The 23,004-nt window shown below is 37.1% G+C and overlaps 1 protein-coding gene across 2 annotated transcripts; it reads left to right on the forward strand.

Moving 5' to 3' along the window:
* The first annotated feature begins 1,932 nt into the window (after positions 1-1,932).
* On the forward strand, positions 1,933-21,801 carry LOC148832854 (Y+L amino acid transporter 2). Of its 2 annotated transcripts, XM_088919386.1 has the most exons (10): positions 1,933-2,164; positions 6,067-6,595; positions 8,636-8,761; positions 9,915-10,059; positions 10,906-11,029; positions 12,964-13,067; positions 13,626-13,722; positions 15,194-15,343; positions 19,345-19,528; positions 19,995-21,801. In XM_088919386.1, exons 2-10 carry the CDS (start codon positions 6,085-6,087, stop codon positions 20,087-20,089), a joined length of 1,536 nt encoding a protein of 511 aa, XP_088775512.1. In that variant the 5' UTR covers positions 1,933-2,164; positions 6,067-6,084; the 3' UTR covers positions 20,090-21,801. The 2 variants fall into 2 exon arrangements, with proteins under 2 accessions (XP_088775512.1, XP_088775513.1); XM_088919387.1 differs by lacking the exons at positions 19,345-19,528; positions 19,995-21,801 and adding an exon at positions 15,805-15,966 and having other exon boundaries at positions 2,023-2,164.
* Positions 21,802-23,004: the final 1,203 nt, after the last annotated feature.

Below are 23,004 nucleotides of genomic sequence, written 5' to 3' on the forward strand. Positions count from 1 at the left end.
ATAGGAGTGGACTCCTCCATATTTAAGTGAATTGCTAACAAAATACACACTTAATACAGCATTTCAATCCAAGAGTTACCTAGTAGTGGAGAGAATTTACCAAATAACTTTTGACAGCAAAACCTTTAAATACAGGGCTTCTAAATTGTGGAATGACTTCCCTAATAGCCCCTAATAGGGCTGCCAATGTTCATATTATGTTACATCATTTTATTTAGTTCAAACTGTTTTCTTCCTCCCAGTTACTGTTACACACTTTCACAACTTTTTATATTCCCACTGCTAGGATCCAACACCGAACCTGGATATCCTGGCAGCTTATGACATCAGAAACCTGGAACGCTAGACTCACGATGGCCAACCCTTGTCAAAGATCTGTTATAGTTAATTTACCACAAACCCATTAGTTTACTGTAGTATTAACTTCTTCATAATCCTGTGCAGTTCACAATTTGTGAAAAGCCTTTGGTAATTTATTTATTTATTTGACTGATTGATTGATTGTAATGCAGCTAAATCTCTTCTGTGTAGAACAGGTGAACTGATAAGAGGTGATAAAATTCTAAGGGTTATAGATAGGGTCAACCCATGGAACTACTTCAGGTTCAGTGAAAGATGAGTGGCAAGGAATCATAAATTGAAACTAAAACAGACATTATGATGGAGAACAGGAAATTCTTTTTCTCACAATGAGTTGTGAGCAGCTGGATGGGCTTCATAGCAACATGGTTGTGGCCAAAACTCTGGACTCATTTTGAATGATTCATTTTGATTTTGATTCATACAATCAAAGGAGCAAGACAGGCCAAAGAGGCTCTTCTTGTGAGTCACGTTTCTCATGCTCCTTAATTTTCTTAAGGTGGAAATAGAGAATTAGTAAGATTTTACTTCACTTTTAAATTTAAAATTAGATGTGTGTCTTGTAGCCTAATATACTGTATGAGCTTGTGTGTTGTTTACCATGTTCTCATGCTGTTTAAGCAGAAGAAAACATTCCAGAGACAGCCATGGTAGGTGTGGTAAAAGTGAAAGTGGTAAATAGCCAATATAGACAATAACATTTACAGATGTCAACATCAAGCTTTGCGCTCCTTTTTTTCTGCTACTTTGGATTCTTAGATAAATAATCTAGTGCTAGCGTTCAAGCAGGCAAGCTGGGCCAAATGGCTTTCTCTATTCTGTAATCCTTATTATGAACTAAATCCAGCCTAAACCCCGAAGAAGGTTCCACAGCCAAAACGTTGTTTTCTTTCTTCTCTTTTCAGCATGGACTAAACCTATTACTTGTTCTTTTAAACCGAACCATGACACCATAATCCTGATCTTGACCACGATTCTGTCCAGGGGACCAATATTTTGTCATAAAACATAAACTAAATGTCATACTATTTGCTTTTCCTGTTAAAAAATAACAAAAGAAAAATATATTTTTTCCTTTTTAACATATAGCAAACACAAGAATTAAATTATTTATATCTGTTTTCCTCTGTCTTTTGGAAATTACTCACCAGCTGTGTGCAGGGCTGTGAACTAGCATATGTCTGATAAGAACAATTCCGTTTGGTAACATTAATGGAGGTATAAATTGAACAGTAGCTTCCTTATCATATATAACATTCTCAGCTGTTTCTCACTCATCCCTGAATAGGGAAAATCTTAAAATCCACTGCATAATCAGTATTATGTATGAAATGTATTATGTATGAAAAGCTGACCCTGCACTCTGACCCCAAGCTTCTGTCTCTATGCCTGTGTGTCTCATGGAGAGCAAGCTGGGGTATGTGAAAAGACAAATTCCTAATGCAAGAAATTGTATATGGCTAATAGAGTGATCTTATCTTATTCACTTGTAAACATCTGGGAACTGGAGCAGTACTCCATCTTGTGGTAAGAAGGCTGCATGATGTAAACAGCTGAAAATATTATCTTCTAGACACACAGTTCCTGGAATAGAGGAAACCTGAGACTGTTTATGTCTGAAAACATGTTGGAGCTGTGTGGCCTTCTGCTAAAGACTTCATGAGCTTTTTCCTGCGATTACTGTTTCAGCCTCACATACAGTATATGCTGTCATTTTGTTGTTGACTATACCTAAATCAAAAGGACAAGTGTATTTCTGACATTAGCCTTTTGAACTGCTGTTCTCAATTTATGTTCTTTATAGGTAAGTTTTGCTTTGTTTATATGTGTTTTTTCTGTTTGTGCCCTGTTAAATCTTTCTGACCTGAAAATTACAGAATGTTGTATCACTTGTCTGTACTACTTTGTGCTTATTGCAGTATGTGCCAGAGGTTTATAGAAGAAACTGTAAAGGCTCTTCGTATAATTAATAACTATGGTTGGTTTATTTTATATCACTAACATATATGGCTAGGACTTTCTTTTGTCCTTCCAAAATGAGTATGAAGTTAGTATAATTTATTAAAAATAATATTTCTAAAGAGAGAGTGAAAGTTGTGCCTTTAATACGAATATATTTTGTGTTATTTATAATGATGATTCAACATTGTGTAGTGAGCAGTCAAGGGAACAACAGCTGGGTTGGTTATTTGCTTTTTACCTTTAAATAATATTGGGATCCTTTCTAGGCTCAGGTTGTATAGTTAACCTAAAGCTAAACCTAGCTTTATATATAGATACAGTATATACTGTAGGTCAGATGAAAATGTATACTTTCTGACATTTTCATAATTTATTTTCATGGGATCAGGTGGCCAGGGTTCTGGGATGCCAGTCTGACACTGTAGCTTCTCCCACAAAATCCCCTTTAATTTTTTTCTAATTGCCCCCCATGTTTTTTGTATTTTTCCATTGCTGGGAGACTGGGTTGGTCTATGTCATGAGCAATGGGCATAAAATAGATTCTTAACAAACATGCAGATAAACTGAAAAATCTGGGATGCAAAATAATCAATCTTGAGAATCCAGACAGGATTCCTGAATACTCTGGTGCAGAGAGATTTGTTAACTTCCAAACAGTTTCTACAGTACACAGACACCGATCTTTCTGAGAGAGCAAGGCTGGCAAGTGAAGACTCAAAGATGAAGCTGCTGTGCAGGGTCAAGGAGAGAGTGAAAGCAGTGCTCCAACTGGGATGAAGAACGGGAAGAAAATGCATAATGATAAAGGGTTGCCTAAGCATTAAATAGAGGAAATAGAAATTGAATAATTGAAAACATAATCACTTATTAGGAAGGATCATAAAAAGGGGATCTGGTCAGAATGACAAGCCCTGGAAAACTGTGAGCCCTCATGAGAATGCAACTGTTTCCCAGGGCAGCGGCTAGCCACCAACAACTTAATTAACCATACTGTAAGAACGTTAATGCATACCATAAACCGTATTTGAAACAAATGATCCAACAGTAAATATCCTCTTGTAAAGTATGTAAAATCAGATTCAGTAACTTTTAATGAGAATAGACGTTGCTCATTCTAGGTTTTAATCGCAATACTTCTGGGCTCTTCTTTTTCCTACAGGTGTGTCTCCATTCTGCAATGTTTGTCTATGTCTATGTCTTTGCACCCCAATGCACAATTTGTTTAATTTGTTTATGTACTATGTATGCATTACAGGCTTCAAATAAGCCCTTAGAAGCAGATACTGTCACGCCCTCTGCAGCCAGAGGGTGCTCCTTCTCTGTCCTGTCTGTTGTTTCCGGTGCTTTGCTTTCCTTCCGGTGTTTCTATCTCTCCACCAGCACCAGGTCGCTCCACGTCCACTACCTGAGGGCATAGGTTTCTATACGGCATTTTCAGAACAGCTGAGCCAGGGCTAAACCCCGTCCCGCCTCTACACATAGGGTCTTTTCGCTCTCCTGCCATTCTACGGTTCGTCCTTTCCGACATTTTCCGACACAGAGACTATTTTGGAATAGGAATTTTAAATTTAAATTTAAAAGGCTATTCCCTATAAAAATATTTAATTTAAAATCTTCATTGAAGAATCATAACCATCAAATGATCCTTTATGATGTCCTTAGACATCTGCCTTAGGCAAAATCTTACAAAGGTGGTCATCACTGTCCACTCTGTCTGGTGAAGTGTACATTGATGTTGTACAGGTTATTAATAATTAATAATAATAATAACTTTTTTCTGGACACTCCACTCAAAGCACTTTACAGGTAATGGGGACTCCCCTCCACCACCACCACCAATGTGCAGCATCCACCTGGATGATGTGACAGCAGCCATAGTGCACCAGAACATTCACCACACATCAGCTATCAGTGAGGAGGAGAGCAGAGTAATGAAGCCAGTTCATTGAGGGGAATTATTAGGAGGCCATGATTGGTAAGGGCCAATGGGATATTTGGCCAGTACACCAGGGTTACACCCCTACTCTTTTCAAGAGACACCCAGGGATTTTTAATGAGAGTCAGGACCTCAGTTTTACATCTCAGCCAAAGGACGGCACCTGTTTACAGTATAGTGTCCCCATCACTATACTGGGGCATTAGGATCCACATGGACCACAGGGTGAGCGCCCCCTGCTGGCCCCACTAACATCCCTTCCAGGGGCAACCTTAGTTTTTCCCAGGAGGTCTCCCATCCAGGTACTGACCAGGCTCACACCTGCTTAGCTTCAGTGGGTTGCCAGTTGTGAGTTGCAGAGTGATATGGCTGCTGGCCATATTAAGTTCTGGGAACAGGTCTCTCCCTGCTTGCCCATTATTCTAAAGAGGGTTATTCTGTGTTCACATTAAGCATACTTTCTGGATTAGGACTCTTATCTGTGCCACTCACAGTGGCAGTAAAGGATCTGGCTGGCTGATCTGGCTGACAGTGGTCTGACATCACTGCTCCTGGCCTGTCTTGATAGAACTTATTTGGAATTTCTGACTGCTAGGTTCTGTTGTGCCTGTAGGAGGACAGTGGGGTCCTGAAGTTCTGCTGCCAGTGCAGTCAAAGCTTTGTTGGATAGGGGGTTACACTGTACCTGTCTGACCAGATTTTGGGGGTCCTTAGGTAGAAACCTGAAGTGGAGTAGCAGAGGAAGAGTTTCATTTCATAATTGATTTAATTGCGTTTGGAAAAATAGTTTTTCACAACAAATAACATTTAAATAGAAAATATTAAACTAAATCACTGTATGAACACAGTATGATCACAGTATGAACCTGGTGCTTTTCATTTCTGAGATACTTCAAAGATTAAAAATTAATTTCAGAAAATAAAACAGGTTGCTTTTTGTAGATCAAGTAGGTAGGTGCGTCAGCATTAGAATAAACCGTTACTTGCTCTATTGTATGTAGATGTTGTATATTGTTGTTGGTAGACCAGTAGGTGGCACTTTTCCATCAGGATCAGAATTTCCATTGTCCACTTCCCCAGTATGGTGATAAGGTCTAGATTATTTAGTCATTAATTCTCCTAAGCCAATGTTCAAAAGAGTAGAGATATTAACTCTGAAGATCCAATCTGGACTACCTAAAAGCCCCTCTTAATTCAATCAGTGAATCAATTTCTCACCTCTCTACCTGGCCTGTAGTGTAATAGAACTGCTTTTGTATAATGACTGCTGCACATGTCCTTTCCTATATTAACAAGTGTTTTCGGATCCTTTGGTATAAAAACACTATATATATAAAATTCAGCATTATTATTATCTGAAGATGAAAATTGTAATATATACAATTTTGAAAGCTCAGTACCCTACAATTTCTTTGCAACAAAACTTAAAGCTAAAAGGCTTAGGATCCCTGAAGTGTCAGGACTTTAGAAATGGACAACGTGATTTTCCAATGGGCTTCAGAGCATTGTGTAACACTATTTGGCATCCCTTTCTCTATTCGTCACGATCACCTTCAGGAATCCTGCAAAGATTGGAGAAGGAAATTAATATGTCAAATACCTAGAAACAGCAACCTTTGCAGTTTGCATAATAAAATAAATCCAAATGCTAAAAACCATGCTACATAGCTGGTGACAAGAGCATGCACCTTTAGGTCTCAGTTGATGTATATTGTATAGCACAAGGAGTAAGTAAGTCTGGTGTGCCTCTGAGAAATGGTTACATCTTATTAGTACAATGTTTTGATTTAATTATATTTCTTTTATAGTTGCCTTCTCTGTGAATAATGAAGAAGAAACTTTATGAAATGCCTTCCTGGGGCAGCACTTTGTGCTCCAGGGACGATGCAACATCCATCGATGAGAACCTGAAAGGAACGGGAGAGAAGATGCAGATGAAGAAGGAAATCACGCTGTTGAATGGCATCTGCCTGATTGTGGGCAATATGATTGGTTCTGGGATATTTGTTTCACCAAAGGGGGTTCTCATGTACAGCGCTTCCTATGGATTGTCTCTGGTCATCTGGGCCCTAGGCGGTATATTCTCAGTTTTTGGTGCCCTGTGTTATGCTGAGCTTGGCACAACAGTCACCAAATCAGGAGCCAGCTATGCCTATATTTTGGAGGCCTTTGGTGGGTTCATAGCCTTCATCAGGTTATGGTCCTCCCTCCTCATCATTGAACCATCCACTCAGGCTGTTATTGCCCTCACTTTCGCCAACTACCTGGTGCAGGCCATGTTCCCCATCTGCCAGCCACCATACGATGCAGTACGACTTATTGCAGCAGCCTGCCTCTGTAAGTACATCTTCTCAGAGCCTGTTGTGTTTCTTCCTGGAGGAGACTTATTTTCTGCATTCATTCTTCTTTCATTTCTTCCTGTTTAATTCTTGTTATTAGTTATTTTGATGTTTATTTGTCAGGTAAACCTCCTATATACAGTATAAGCACAAAAATGAATTTAGACTTTCCAAGAGGTCATGCTGAAGCACAGGAATGTAAATGGAAATGCAAGGTAAAATCCTAAAAATTCCAAGCATATTTACAGTAAGAAACACATATTTGAAATTAAATTCTGCTGTTTCATTTATAGTCTCTGTGTTGATGGGTGTTTTCTTTTTAAGAGAAGAACCACCTTCTGAATCTGCTCTCTGTGTTCACTTGCACTAACAAGAACTAAATGTTCAGCTGTTGATGCAATTATTAACTAAAGGCTGTCTCATTTCATTATTACATTTAATTTTAAATAAAAAATTGTTGTGTATGAATTATCTGCTTCAGTAACTTAGAGTTCTTTGAATGAGTAACAAGAGTAAAAGATACATGCAGTATACAACATGTTAGATTTTTATTTTTAGAAAGAAAGAAAATAGAAAAAACACATAATTGCAACAGTGTGTCCTTCTTCAGGTGCATTAAAACTAAAAAGATTGGTAGATTAATTTTACTTACAGCAATTGGGAGTTAAAAAAATATAGCCGTATTGATCATATAGCTTTTCAGAGCATGTTGGTACTTGAAATGGTAGCGTTTTTTCAAATAGAATTGTGTGGAATCTTAATATGAAATAGACACACTGCTGTAGTTTTATGTAGAAATTTTCCTGGGTATTATAAAGAAAATCCTGAACAGAAATATATAATTTTTAAACATTTACACTAAGTAAGGGCTTGATATTATGTGTTCCTGAATATAGCAAGCTAAAAAAATGCTGGAATATGATGAGTTATTGTACCATGACATAACATGGGATTAGAAAATTGGGTTTTAGGACTGGGGTGGGTCCTCTGGTACTTGCTTAAACATCTTCTGGTCACTGTATCAGTACATTTTTTGCTTTAATTCCATATTCCTCATTGATATGTGTGATTTAATCATCTACTGTTGATTTATTATGGAAACACAGAGGCATCTCCAAGATTGTAGGAGATAGTATAAATTCACACTGGACAGGGTAAGCCACATACTCCACAGAGCTTGTCTTCTTTATAACCCTATTTCTGTAGAAGGCATTCAGGTTTATACGATTTGCCCCAATCATTTTGCTCTATGTGTGCAACTATTAAAATCACCCAAAACCAAATAATGAAAATGAATCTGGGAACGTATTATCCTGTTTCTGAGTAATGTTAAAAATCATTTTAGATGCTTCTTCCACATTTGCTCTAGGGTGGATATAAACAGTCATTATAAAACGCTGGGTAAAAACTCTTGAATAGTAAAGGAAACAGCAGTTCAATATCAGGCACACACACTCTCATGTACAATATTACTTGAAACCAATGGTTATTTACCATTTGACAGACCTCTCCGCCATGATGTTTACCTGTGGTTGCTTGGTCTCTATCCAGCCGGTGTAGTGAAGACCCCATCGTTATCCTTCAGGGTCTTGTCTAGCCCATTTAGAGTGTGATGATTTATGATCTACATATATGTATTTCATTAACAAGGAGCTTCCAAAACTAGTTGGCCTTTTCAAACTGTATTGTGAAGACTGTGCTTTAAATTTAATATCAAGCTCTTAATGTTGTTGTGACAAGCTGTCAGAGGTTAGGTATGTGTTATTTCCCTAATCCCACTGCTTCACAATGTACAGTCCAAGGAAAGTTTCTAGAGTTTTCTTTTTTTTTTGCTTTTGGTGTAACACTGAAATTAAATAGAGCATATTATGTTAAAAGAAAATGTAAAGATAAATTTGATGTACTATACTCTTTGGGGCACTGCTCTTAGAGAAGGTATTTCTTCACATTAAATATTTGGAGGCAGTATTTATTCTTCTAATTTGCATTGATTCCTGTGAAAAACTGATTCATTTCCTTTTTTTCTACTACCAATTAGGCATGCTGACCTTCATTAACTGTGCATATGTGAAGTGGGGTACTATGGTACAAGACATCTTTACCTATGCCAAACTAGCAGCCCTTATTTTAATCATATCTGTGGGACTAACAAAAATCATCCAAGGTAAGAAAACTGGTCAGCCCTTGTACACTGCAATGAGATCCAATGTTAGATAGCACTCTATGACAAAGCACAGATTCAAAGTCTCTGTGGATCTGTCCCAGTTATCATTTTTGTTGCTTTCTTTGTTCATTTACCTGATACTTATAATCCAAGATAGCATGAAAGGAATAACAAAATGTCATGCAAAAGCAGTGTATTGAAAAAATATTCCGACCCTTCCTGTATCCCATTTTGTGAAATAAAAATAATGCAAGTGTTTTTTTAAGCTTACTGTAATATTTTATTCAAAACCTGAATGCTCAACTGAAGATGTCTAAGGGTAGGATGAGTTACAGTGAATATCAGCAAACACTAAATAGAAAAATATGAAATATGTTGATTTCATATGTATTCAAACCCGTGAACCTTTTTGTTAGAAGTAATTTTGGCAGCAATTACAGCTACAAGTCTTTTTGGGTGACTCACTACTCACTTTGCGCACTGGCCTGATGCACTTTTTGTCTATTAATGTGCTTAAGCTTTCTAAAGTTGATTGGAATTTACTTATGTAAAGTACAGCAGTTTTCAAGTCTTTCTACAGATTCCTAACAGCATATTTCCCAAAACTTTAACTAGGCCACTAAAGGGCATTGTTTGTGACATTGTCCTGCTGAAAGATGAAATTTTATTTTAGGCCTGAAGAGGGTTTTCCTCTAAGATTTGTCATTACTTTGCTCCATACTTCAGTATGGTTCCATTAGCTTTGACAAGCTTCCCAGTTCCTGCTGATAAGAAAACAGAACCATATCATAATGCTGCCACCACAACGCTTGACTGTAGGGAGGGGCTGACTGAGTGATGCACTATCTATTTATTTAAGGGACAAACATGCATACACTTCTTGGATTTTAATGCAATATCTCATGTAACATAATTAATATTGTTTAGACATTTATATAACACACACTAGATCTTAAGCCTAGTAATAAATGTTGAGGAAAACAAATCATTGATAATTTCTGCAAAAATAAAGAATATACTGTATTATTACAATTTGGTAATAGGTCTCATAAACAAGCCCTCTTACAGTAACACAAATTTGTTGCTTTGTCTAAAAGCAGGAACTCTGGCCAAGCAGGCTTGTTAGGGACTAAATTTCTGTTTTGTCGTGTAGGAGAGACACAGAACTTAGACAATCCTTTCGAGGGCTCCACGGTGCAGACAGGACATATAGCTTTGGCTCTCTACTCGGCCCTCTTTTCCTATTCTGGCTGGGACACCCTTAATTTTGTCACAGAAGAAATCCAGAACCCGGAAAGGTAACCTGTTTTTTCATATCTCAGATTGGCACAGCCCTGACTAGTCCTGGGATGTAGAGCTTAAACACAAATATTAATGGGGTTCAGCCTCTACCTAAACTACTGCAACACTTCTTCAACATTTCAGCCATTCCAGAAAAGGAAATATTAGAACAGTGCAAACAATTTTTCCAAATAGTAGTGTTCACTCCCTGCTGTGTACATGGCATCTTGAAATTGCCCCTTTGTGTGTAAATAGCACCCAATTAGAGATGTTCATTTAGGCTTGAGAACAGGAGGTGCATTTTGCACAATGAGTGATGGGAACATAGACAAACCTACCCAGCCATCTTGTTAAAGGTACCCTAGATTCTTTCATGTAGCAGCTGTTGAGATCTTGGGATACATTAGCTAGCAGCAATCAAATGAGCCAGGGAGCTAGAGGGCAGTTTGTTCACATCCCATCTTATTTTTTTTATATTCTTATAACTGAATTAGGCTCCTTCTATTTCTATCCAGACTAGTGATATTTCCAGGTCCTCAGTCACATCCCCATAAAAACTGCAAAGGCTGTGAATCTCTAGAGGATAAGTAACACTACATTTTTTTTAAATGTGAAGTAATTCCTTTAGACATTCTAATATTTTTCAACAGCAAATAGAAGGAATTTTGAATAGAAGAACGATGAAAGCTACATTCTTAGCTTAAGATACTGAAGATCATTCCTCATGAAGATGCACCAAAAACTTAAAATACTGATTAATAGAATTGTATTATTCTGAAGCAATATTATGCCCTATGCATGTGTTATTTATCTCACTTGTTTTTATTAACAATAACTACTTTTCTCGTCTCTTCATTGTCTAGGAATCTTCCACTTGCCATTGCTATATCCATGCCAATAGTGACGATCATCTACCTTCTCACCAATGTGGCCTACTATGTGGTGCTGGACATGCCATCCCTCTTATCCAGTGATGCCGTTGCAGTGGTAAGCTGTAGTGTTGGATTTACTTTATAGAAGGAGACATATTTCACTGAGGTGCAACTCCAACCACACGTGGTGCATGGTAGCCATTACTCACAGCAGCCCCACTACACAGAAGACAGAGAAGCACGATGTTGCTTCACCACACACACTTAAGGGAAGTCCAGAGTAAAATTGTAAAAGGACAATGGGATGAACACCCCTACTATTAGGATGTCTTATTGACCAAGCTGTTAGGACTTGATTTTAACATCTAATTCGAAGGATGGCTACTTCCTACATTCCAGTGTCTGTAGTTACAGAGAAGACTAAGAGGAGACTTGATGCAGGTATTCAAAATCCTCAAAAGGGTCAATAAACCAAGACTTCTTCAGAATGATCAATAAAACATAAAACATAAAAAGAAGGTACAAGGAGAAAATATGTTTGTGTGTATTTACTGAAAACCTGAAACAGGAGACACCACTTTACACAAAGAGATGTGGGGGGCTGGAACGAGTCATCCACCCATTATAGTGAAGCAAAACACGGACCTCTTTCACAAAAAGATTTAATAACATGTAATAGTTCAGGTAGGTAGCTGCGTCAGCATGTGTAGGCTGCAAAAGAACAAGTATTAGGTTTTTTCCATGCTGAAAAAAAGAAGAAAGAAAACACAACGTTTCGACTGTGGAGCCTTCTTCAGGTGTGTCCTTTCTCACACCTGAAGAAGGCTCCACGGCCAAAACGTTGTGTTTTCTTTCTTCTTTTTTCAGCATGGAATAAACCTATTACTTGTTAATTAAATAACATTGTTAGACCAATTCACTATTAACTTCCAAATGGTCTAGATGGGCAAACTTCTCCTATCCACTGGTATTGCATATCATTTGTTATTAGAATGTGAGAATCTAACTTTTGAACTTCTTATGTTATACAGATATCTATGCAGCATTTTGATGGCCTGAGCAGCACCACACACTGAGCCTGGGGGGCAGCATAAATGCCATTTTACCCTGACAGACAAAACCAAAAAGAAGTGTAGGCTATAGAGTCTTGAATAGTATAGCTCAGGAACTTTTACACATGGAAGCTCTTCTTTAAAACAGATATAACACAAAGCCTTATAAACAAAGCAGATCTTCCTCAAATTAAAAGTCTGTCCAAGAGGTCACATTGCACCAACACAAACCCCCTGCTTCCCAGAGCTTCCACATCCTTCAATACACAAATGACCCCTGTAATGAAACCCATTTGAAAATCTACAGTTCAAATCACTTCCCATTTATAAAATATAAAGATACTGTATATACTGTATGAAACCACTAGACACCAGGTGAACTAACCCTGCAAGGCTGCCTCTACTGGCAGACACATAGAAATTCAAGTAGGTAGCTGTGTCAGCATTTGTGGGCTGCAAAGGAACAGGTAAACTGAACTGAAAAAGGCTCCACAGCCAAAATGTTGTGTCTCTTTTCTTTTCTGCACACATAGAAATGACAAGCCTCCTTTGAGTGTTCTTTTGTTGTAAAAGTTTAAGTAAGAGTTTTGACTGATTTGCTAGATGAAGTAAAAAATGAAGTGGAAAGCTTACAAATAGATCAACAATGTTTTGTAATGTTTTTTTAACTGTTTACCTACTTATAATATTTAATATGTTGTGTATATTAGTTCATACTAAGATTTATTTCAGCACACCTAAATGGAAATGTCCTCCAAAAATATACTGGTAGGTTGAATGGCTCCTGGGAAAATTGGTCCTGGTGCATGTGTGTGTCTGTCTGCCCAGGATGAACACTACCTTGTGCCCATTGCTTGCCAGGATAGCCACCAATCCTGAATTGGAAGAAGCAGTTAGAAAATGGATGGATGAATGGAATTCTTGTATAAATACAGTAGCATCATAAATAAATCCCATTTGCAGTGCTTCTTTATGTGCTTTGTTGGTTTTCCTGCAGACATTTGGAAATGAAGTCCTGGGACATGCCAGTTGGATTATACCCATTGCTGTGGCCATGTCATGCTATGGAGGGTTAAATGCCTCTATTATTGCTGCCTCCAGGTATTTGTTGATGAAACAAATCTTTTAGATAGGAACAGAAAAAACCTTATTTTCAGCACTTCTAAAAGATGGACCACTTGAGAATATCACAGTCTGCTATATAATAATAAGTTAGAAATAAATGAGATAAAATCACAGCAATAATGACGAGAGGAGAATTTGTTCTTAGGTCACAATTACAGTAGGAATTCTACAGGTCATTAAGGCAAGCAGATTTCCAGAGAAGCACACACAATTTAGGAGCGCATCTGTCACCTCCAACCATTATGCTCCCTTTCAATTAAGGACCTGTTTCAAAAACAAGAACTTTTCAAAAACAACAACACAAAAATATCCAGTCTCTTATAACTGAGAGCTTGTAATAAATTTACTAAGCTAGATTTTTGCTTGTAAAGTACATCTACCATTTTGTCATCATGTTAACAGAATCAGATAATAGGCTTCAGTGTGTAAGATGCTAAATTACAGCCAGATTTCACAGGATAAGAGATAGTGAAAAGATTTAACCGTTAGATTGCTTTAGGTTTCTCACAAGATTTCCTGACTTTCTGTTTATAGGTTGTTTTATGTGGGAGCAAGAGAAGGACATCTCCCTGACAGTTTAAGTCTCATCCATGCTGAGCGCTTCACTCCAGTCCCTGCACTGCTTTTCAATGTAAGTGCAAGGGCTTTATGAGCTTTCAGACTAACTGAGAGAAAAGAATCTCTGTAGATCTTGATAATAGTCATTACATGTGGGTAGCTGTGTCAGCATGCGTAGGCTGCAAAGGAACAAGTAATAGGTTCATTCCATGTTGAAAAGAGAAGAAATGTTGTGGAGCCGAAACATTGTTTTTTCTTTCTTCTCTTTTCAACATAGTATAGTCATTACATTGTATTTTCCTACAATGTACAGTATGAGAAAAAGAGAAGGGATTTCAAATCACTACTTCATATATTCCTCTCTGCATGTGATTTCTTTGTTGCTGGAATTATGTTATTTCTGGAATCCATTCACTAGCTCACAAAAGGTACAGGTCACTAGATTCAATTAATTAATTAAACTCATCAAGTTAATATGGACCTTGAGTGTAAACTAAACAATTAACTCAAATACATTCACTAGGGTATGAAAGAACTTTGAACACAACAAACCCAAGAAGAAAGACAGTAGAGAAAACAACTATCACTGAAAATGTTCAAACAATTTTCAGTGCTATGACCTACTGTAACTATGAACTACAGTGTTTCGCAAAAGTATTATGTATTAATAAAAAATATATATGTATTAATAATAAAAGTTGAACGGTGGCTGTATGCAATAATAGTGGACATAATCTTATGATTTAAAATTAAATTGGTGAGATATTGGATAAACATGCATTAAAATAATACAAGGGATAATGTATACCACTAAGACCCACACACTGCTTAAATCAGGCTGTTCCACCTGAGTGAGCAGCCGGGAAAGGAGGAAACTGTTCAGGCAAACAAGTGCAGGGCCAACGGTGAAAGAACAAATAGTGAAACTCTGGTGAAACTGGTAATAACTGGTGAAAAATCAGTTCTCATTAAAGAGTCCCATTAGTAGTTTCTAGTGTGACCAGATACAGTACCTCAGGCTTGTGAGCTGCCACAGTAAGATTGTGCAAATAAACAGTCAAGAAATCTTGGCTAAGCTCTGTTTTCCACACATTTTATTATTTAATTCTAATACTTACAATACCTAGTAAAAACACTGCAATTATAATTTCTAGGTTCAAATGTGTCAGAAAGCTACTGTAACTGAATCATATTGTTAAATATACTAGTGCTTTTAAATCACGGGTCCCTTATTAACCACATGTTAGCTATAACAGTAGAAAATTTTGTGCTGGCTTTAAAAATAAAAAAAAAAAAACCTAGAAGGAAAGAAAGTAAACTAGATAAACCATAAAAAGAATAATTTAAACAGCAATAATACAAAACTGCTACGTTAGCTTTCTTTCTATTGATTGTGCCTTAATGAGTAAAAAATCCGGTTGGTTTAACTTCTTAGTAAAAGTTATTTCTGTTCTGTATATCTTTTCTTTCCAATGTACACTGTATTTGACCTTTATGTGTTTACTTCATCTTGAGTGTTTTGTAAGCTGTTTCTTTCTCTCTAGGGCTTAATGGCGTTGGTGTTTCTTTGTGTAGAAGATGTTTTCCTACTCATTAACTACTACAGCTTCAGCTATTGGCTATTTGTTGGCCTGTCCGTTGTGGGCCTCATCTACCTGCGTATCACTCAGCCTGACAGACCCAGGCCTGTGAAGGTAATATATGTGAATTAAAGCAGATCAGATATTTAATTGATAGTAACATATGACTTAAACAGAATTATTCATAAATATGTACTTCATTGCACAACTGCATTGTGACACATTATCCAACAGTTTTTCTTTATAACATTTCATTTTTCAATTTTCTGAGTAAGCCTAAATAGAATTAGACAAAGCAAAGACTGGCAAAAGACCTAGAAATCTGTAGTGAAAGACTGCTCCTGTTGTTAAACAGCTCAGTTGTGTTTTTGGTAATTATTAGAAATTAACTAAACTCTGTAGATTCAGATAATGCATGAAAAACACAGAATTTATATCTTTATCATAGATACTATATGGGCTTGTTTGATACTTTACTGTATGTAAATTGTTCATCTACTTAATCACCCTCATAGAGTTATTGTTTATGTTTCATCAGTCAACTCAGTTCTTATATACATTTTTCTGACCAGCAGAATGTCTTCTGTATGCTTCGGAGACCTTTATGACATTTGCAACAATTATTATGGTTAGTAACACAGCTATACACTTCGAATATTAAGGGGAATCGTATGCTTGTTAAAAGAAAAAAAGAAAGAAAGTGCTGCAGTTTCTGAAGAGAAGATTGATATTGATAGTGATAGTGATATTGATATTGATATTGATATGCACTACAAGAGACTGATCTGCTTTAGCAGTGTGGGTTGGATTGATCTTCTTTTCTTCTTTTACTTCCAAGAGCAGAGGTAGAGGGGCCTTGTCAATTGAAACTACTAATGGATAGGTTTCCTTCTGGTAAATTGACTCAATCACCACAAGCAAGGAGAGCTCTACACTCAGCAGATAAAGAGTACATCTTCTTCTCCAATCCTTATAAATGTTGCATGAGAATTGACTATTTTATAGGGCTTCTACACATTTGTCTCTAGCTTAACTGTAAACAGTTGTAAAAAGCTATGTCAGACGATGCGGCAGTATATCTATCTCACTATAAGACTTAAAAGCCCTTCAATACAATCTAGACTTTGGGGATTTAATGCCTTCATACTTAAAGATCATAATTTCACTTCCTATTTCTTTTCGGAGTTTAAGTCATTTTTGTCTATCAACACCCAATCCACTGACAACCCATCTCTATTATGGAAGACTGCAAGGGGTTTGGTTATGTCTTATGCAGCCAACAAGAGGCACAAAAATCTCCAAATAAAGATCTTAGAATCAAAATTGACAACTGCTGAAAAATAATATAATAATATATTAAAAGCCCAAATTCAGATAGACTAAAAGAAATGCCTGCCCTCTATTCTGAACTAGATTCCCTTTTGACACAGAGTGAGACTTGCCAAGCATAGGATTTTTGAACATGGTGAAATATATAGGTTATCTTACCAAAAAGAAGGCTGCTTTTCAAATTTTTGCTTCAATTATTGACAGAAAAGGGACTTTTTAAGCTTTTTTAAAAATAAAATTAATAAGACTTTCTTTACAAATCTACATAAATCAGAAATTATAATGATAATTTAATAAAGCTATTAAAAGGATGCAATCAGAAAAGGCAGCTGTCCCAGATGGGCTAAGCAGTGAGTTCTATTAAGAATTTCAGAACCTCTTGCTAGATTCCTTGCTAAATATGTTTAATAATTCATTTGAAAATAACTTTTTGCCATCATCATTGAGAAAGTCCAATATTTCCTTAATTCTTTAGAAGGGTAAGTGTCCAAAAGAGTTGGTCTCTTGCACTTTTAAATATGGGCTTCAAGCTTCTGTCAAAAATACTTGTGACACATCTCAAGGGGCAGCTGTCCTTGATAATTAACGAAGATTGGTCTGGCTTCATTAAAGGCTGCAAGTCATCTAACACTGTTCAAACACTTTTTAAGTTATTCGGGTATTTCAGAAGCAAGTGATAGATGGTCTTTTGATCTCTCTGGACACCGAGAAGGCATTTGACTATGTTGAATGGCTTTATCTTTTTAACACTCTACAGAGATTTGGTCTGGGTGACAACTTCCTTCAATGGGTGAAGGTCCTGTATAAAAATCCCTTAGCAGCAGTTCTTACCAATGGATTACGGTCTGACCATTTTGGCACTTGGAAAGTTATAAGACAGGGCTGTCAGTTGCCACCACTCTTGTTTGCATTAGCAGTACAGCACTAGCTGAAGCAATCAGGACTCTACTATATCTGGGTTAGATATCATCAGGCAACAGCACTAAATCATATTATACACAAACAAAGTCCTATTATTGTTTATCAGAATCTGATGTGCCAATTCCCAATTTAATTCACTTTATTTGATTAGTGCCTTTTCTGATTATCAGATAAATGTCACTAAATCTGAGGCCATGCCACTAAGTAGCCTGTAACATGTATGTACAGTATTACTGTACGTGCCTATTCCCTTTTACTTGGTCACATTCAGGATTTGTTTACTTAGTATATTTGTCACACACAGATTTAGTTGAATGTTAAAGGATAACTTCATTCCCCTCTTTGACAGAATTACAGTAGGCAGGACCTTGAATTATGAATGCTCACCGGCCCATATTTTGCATCTGAAAATGAAAGTCCTCCCTTGGTTGCTTATCCTATTCAATTGATTCCCATTACATTCTCTCACAAAATATTGAAAAAAATTAAATGGCTGGTTCAGCTCTTTATGTTGCATAAGCGGAGAGCCCGTTTTTAGATGCCAGTGTTGTACCAAATGCTAAGGAGGTCTAGATCTCCCAGATGTTCAAAAATGTCTGTTAAGTGTGCATACCTACAATCAATAGCTGGTTGTGTACATAAAATGTATTCCTGCTTAAGAGTTTAAAATCAGAGAGCGCTGTGAAAACCAATAACAATCAATACTGTCAAGGTGCATGTATGGAGAGGCAAACTGAAGGGAGATCAGGGCTGGCTTCTGCATTTACTTACAGCCTTCTTACCAGGTATTATGGATTCTGGTTTTACATTATGGGTGTCAATTAATAGGAGCTGTTAATTTTTGTGATATGTTAGATTGTTCCACACTGATGTTCTTTAATCAGATTTTTGAGAAGTGCAAAGTTCCTAGAGAGACAGGTTTTTCTCACATGAGGAAATGTAGTAAGAGGTCTGGGAGAAAGCTAAAAAGTAACTGCCTGTAACAGGGCAAAAGCTTACTTAACTTAAAACATAGAGTACATATACTGTAGTATATGTCCCAGTCGTCGAAAAAATTCACAACAGTTTCTCTCCACTGTGTCCTAAGTGCAAAAAGGACATAGGTACTGTAGTCTCACTCATTGCCTCTGGTCCTGTGTCAGGCTGCAGAAGTACTGGTGGGATGAATAAACTGGTGTCTCTCTTACTTGGGCAAACAACGCTAAGAAAAAGCTCTAAAATGTGCTAACAGTCTGTGCAAGAAAAAATATATTTTGATGTGGTCCTTAGATAAGATGTTTACTATAGCAAGTTGGCATAGGATTGTACTGGGGTACAGTATGTTCCTTTAGATCATGTAGTGTAACTTGTCTATTACAATCAAAGTGTTATATAATTTATAAAGTGTGAGAATCTTTGTTAGCATACTTTGGTCCAGACTTCTTAGCCGTACTGACGAGAGGAATTCCATGATGTACCATGCTTGCCTGTATTTATGATGTGTATGTCTATCTCCTGAGGCCATGTGTTCTTTATCTGTATAAGAAACCCAGGTGTACTTGAGTTGAGTCCTTTTTTACTTTTTCTCTGTTCGGTTTGGTCTTTTTTTATGTGCGTAACTGTTGATAAGAAAGAAGAAAAGTTAATAAACATAGTTTAAAAAATGCATTGTTCACCTTGCCTACAGTTTTACCCACAAGAAAACAAGAAGCTTTCCATTTATCCCTTGATTGCAAGATCCTTCTACAGTAAATTATTACAGTATCAGCCAATTCAGTTCAGTTTTTTACCCTTCAGAAAATACATAACTTCAGAGAGCAGGTACAGTATGTGAGGTAATGCCAGTGGGTTCTATCATGGTCTAACTCTACATCCCTTCCATGCAGTTGACTCTCCTCTTCCCCATCATCTACTGCCTGTGCAGTCTGTTCCTGGTCATAGTCCCTCTGTATGGAGACACCATCAACTCTCTGATAGGAATCGGGATCGGTCTGTCGGGGATTCCAGTGTATTTCTTTGGTGTTTATCTACCTGAAGACAGGAGGCCTAAGATTATCCTTTGGATAGGGGGTAAGAAAATCGGTACATTCTAAAAACCTAACTGGTAGAAATTAACCCACAGTGCTCATTGTTGACAGCTTGGTTATGCTGTCTCAGAGAAAGTGTTAAGACAGGAAACATGAAGTGGAAATGAATTATATGGATAGGGAAAGTGAAAGGAGTGGACTGGAAAGGAGTGGAAAGGAGTGGACTGATTTTGTTTTTTAAATTGTTTTTTAAATCTTTTAAAAAGATGGTGACATGGTTTTCATATTTGCCTTTTTTAATCTTGACCTAGGTCCACTGATAATACATGAATAATGAATGTGAAAAGTTAAACAATTAAACTTACATGTTTATATGTTTTACAAACAGGACTTATGATATATAAGCTTTCAATGTAAGTCAGCTTTGATTTTGTGCACTTACCTGATGTTGACTAAGAATCTTTTTTTCTTCCTGTCTCTCTTTCTTTTGGTTGGTGTTTGCTATTCAGCCACTATCACCAGGTATACCCAGATCCTGTGCTATTCCTGCCTGACTGAACTGGACACAGAGCCGGAGAAACAGACCAGCAGTAAAACCCAGTAACTTTACATATCATTTTCTGATGACACAGAGGAAGGGATTTTGGAGGGCACAAGGGGAGGGGGGGGGGGGTTGTGTGTGTGGTGACTGTGTGGGAAAACATTTCCAAGTAACAGTAAACAGGTGATGGAGATGAAGAAGAAAAAAATTTGTAACGCTGAGGTTTGCTGTGGGCAGAATTGAAAGGCTGAAATCGTTCTTGCACAGAAAGTAGGAACACTGTAAAGAAATTGAAAAATTCAATAATTTTGTTTCCTATGTCTTAGTTATTTGATCTTAGCCTAGACATCAAAATGTATTTTCCCCACAAAATGTAATTGTCACACCCTCTGCAGCCAGATGGCACTCCTACTGTACACTGTCCTGTTAATAGTTTCCTGTGCTTAGCTGTCCTTCCAGTGTCTCTCTCTCCGGGGCTATATATTTCTGGGTCACTCATTCACCTTCACTCAGCATTGATGTTCGGATATCCTGGGACCCGCATAGCACCAGGCCGCCGCCCGGTCCGTGGCCTGAGGGTATAGGTTTCTATATGGCATTTCCAGAACTCTTGCACTGCTGAGCCCGGGCTAACTCCCCGTTCCTCCGCTTCGCATAGGGTCTTTTCCACTCTCCTGCCATTCCACGGTTCATCCCTTCCAACATCTAATGACTAATGAAGTAATTAAATGAATTGTAATGTTCTTGTGTATATACTGTATATGTTTGTTTTACGGAATGTAATTAACAAAAAACTTTCTAGAAATATATTTATTTGGTTGTGTTCTAAGGGAGATAAACTGAAAAGTCCTTGAAAAATTGAAAAGGTTTAAAAATTGGACAATTGTAATAATTTAATAGTACTCTGCTGCAGTGGTAATAGTGGTAGTGGATTCAGTCATCTTCATCACTATGTTTTATTCCCTAAGCTATTGTTTTAAGCTTTTAAGTACGGAGTAGATCATTTCAATGATACATTTCCATAACCCCAAAAAACATAATAATACTGTGGATAAACAACATACCTGTGAAGAAATGTACAGTGATGACAGACCAACACAAAATGTATATTGAATATCCTTATTGTTTGAAATAAAACAGCCATGGTACAGTAAGTACACTTAAGATTCATACAATGTCATGAACAACTTCAAAAATATAACAGAAACCGTCCAACAATTTACACATAATATTGACAGAAAATGTAGTTACTGATGTAACCAAAAGATTTTGCCAATGACAGTTATTTTTATGACATAGACCAGCCTTATTATAAATTCTTTAGACTTCTAAACATACAAGACTACTAAACATACTTAGGACTCAAGGTGTAAAACAGTAGGTCTGAAGGTTATGACACACAGTGTGTACACTTACTGTATCTCAACAGAAAAGTGGAGGAAAAAAATGATTATAAGCTTTGTTTAAAATAAAATAAGCTCTTTCAGAGAGAATTGTGAATAGAGTAAAAAGCACCAACATTGTCGAACCTTCTTATGTAGTGAACTTAACAGCTAATTTCACTGTATATTCATCATCCGCCCATTGTTAGCACCCTTGTCCCATTAACAGTTTAAAATAATCTTTTCAATATTTAAACACAGGGAGGGTGAAGGTTTAACGTGAATGGAGTTATTGTGTGTCAAAACAAATAAAAGTGTATATGTTTTATTGTTCATTTCTCAATGAAAACCAGGGCACACAAATTCCAATAAACTTGTTTTTTTGTGCTCTGACTAGATATTATTCTTATCTGATAACCAGAACTTGAAACCTCTGTCTTGCCATGGACAATGCTTTGTACAATTTCTTAAACAGCCCGTTGTCTCTCAAACTGACAGCATTCCCCCTTAAATGTTGTACATCACTTTCTTTGAAAGACATTGTTCTCCAGAACCTAGAGATTGCCAAATAAAAGCAAATTATTTGCTTTTGGTGACTGAGAAGTGTCTCGTAGATTTGAGATAAAGTTTGTGACACTGGGAAGAGTAAACACTTATAACCTTATAACTTCAAAGCAGAGAGGATGTTTGCTGAGGTCTGGGAGTCCCTTGAGCAGAAACAAAAGTAAAGTTTATCTTAGCATGCCTAGGCAAGTTGTGGATTAATGATTGCAAAGGAGAAAGGCAGAACGACACAATATATTAAGAGCACAGAAAAAAGAAGAAGGGGGAGGAGAGCAAGAGAGAGGAGTCCAGAGGAGTTAGGATGTGAAGCTTGTGCCAGGGGAGAGCCCCTACTTCTTGATCATCCATACCTGACTGGAGCTAAGTATTTGAACCGTATTAGAACGTGCTATTCTGTGCTTTTAGGGAACTTGGGTTTCCTGGGTAAAAGATAACTCAGTGAGAAATGTCTTACCTGATTAGGGTGCATTTTATGGATAGGGATATAGGCTCCCATTTATTTTGTGGCATCCAGGGTGCAGAGAGAGAGAGATTTAACTGCAGGTTGCTTTGTATTTAGTTAGAAGGCAGCTCATCTCTTGTGTGGCCTCTGTAGGCATATTAAGAGTTTAGTGCTTAGTAGCAGTCTGGCTTTTCTGGGTGACCAGAATGTTAGGCCTCTGAAATGACTTATCTGTAAATAGTGTATATAATGTAACTTTATGTGTTTGTTATGTGTTGTGTCATTGTTTTAAAATATCTGTCCAGTCCCATTTGTAACAATTGGTGTTAGTACGGGATTCTCTGTTCTCTGTCTTAAACAGTTTTGTGCAAGAAGAAGAATAATTTACAGAGGTAGATTTTATATTTGAGTAATAGTTCACTTTTACTGTACAAAGGCATTAACACAAGATCATCTAACCAGATTTATGTGGATTATGAGTGCTTTTCAAAAACAGCTAGAAAACAAATGAGATTGGTGTTCAAATTTGGGAGAGAATTTGATACATGAGAGGTGCCAGGGTCATCTAAACCTCCAGATGTAAAGACTGT

The sequence above is a fragment of the Atractosteus spatula genome, chromosome 6 (assembly GCF_055471065.1).
Source record: "Atractosteus spatula isolate fAtrSpa1 chromosome 6, fAtrSpa1.hap1, whole genome shotgun sequence".
Lineage (NCBI taxonomy): Eukaryota > Metazoa > Chordata > Actinopteri > Semionotiformes > Lepisosteidae > Atractosteus > Atractosteus spatula.

What these genes read in the sequence shown, in the direction of transcription:
- LOC148832854 (XM_088919386.1), top strand. Translation starts at nt 6,085, where the DNA reads ATGAAGAAGAAACTTTATGAAATGCCTTCCTGGGGCAGCACTTTGTGC. An exon ending in TATTGCAGCAGCCTGCCTCT is followed by an intron (nt 6,596 to 8,635) that starts GTAAGTACATCT and finishes ACTACCAATTAG; the next exon opens with GCATGCTGACCTTCATTAAC. An exon ending in CCAGTGATGCCGTTGCAGTG is followed by an intron (nt 11,030 to 12,963) that starts GTAAGCTGTAGT and finishes GTTTTCCTGCAG; the next exon opens with ACATTTGGAAATGAAGTCCT.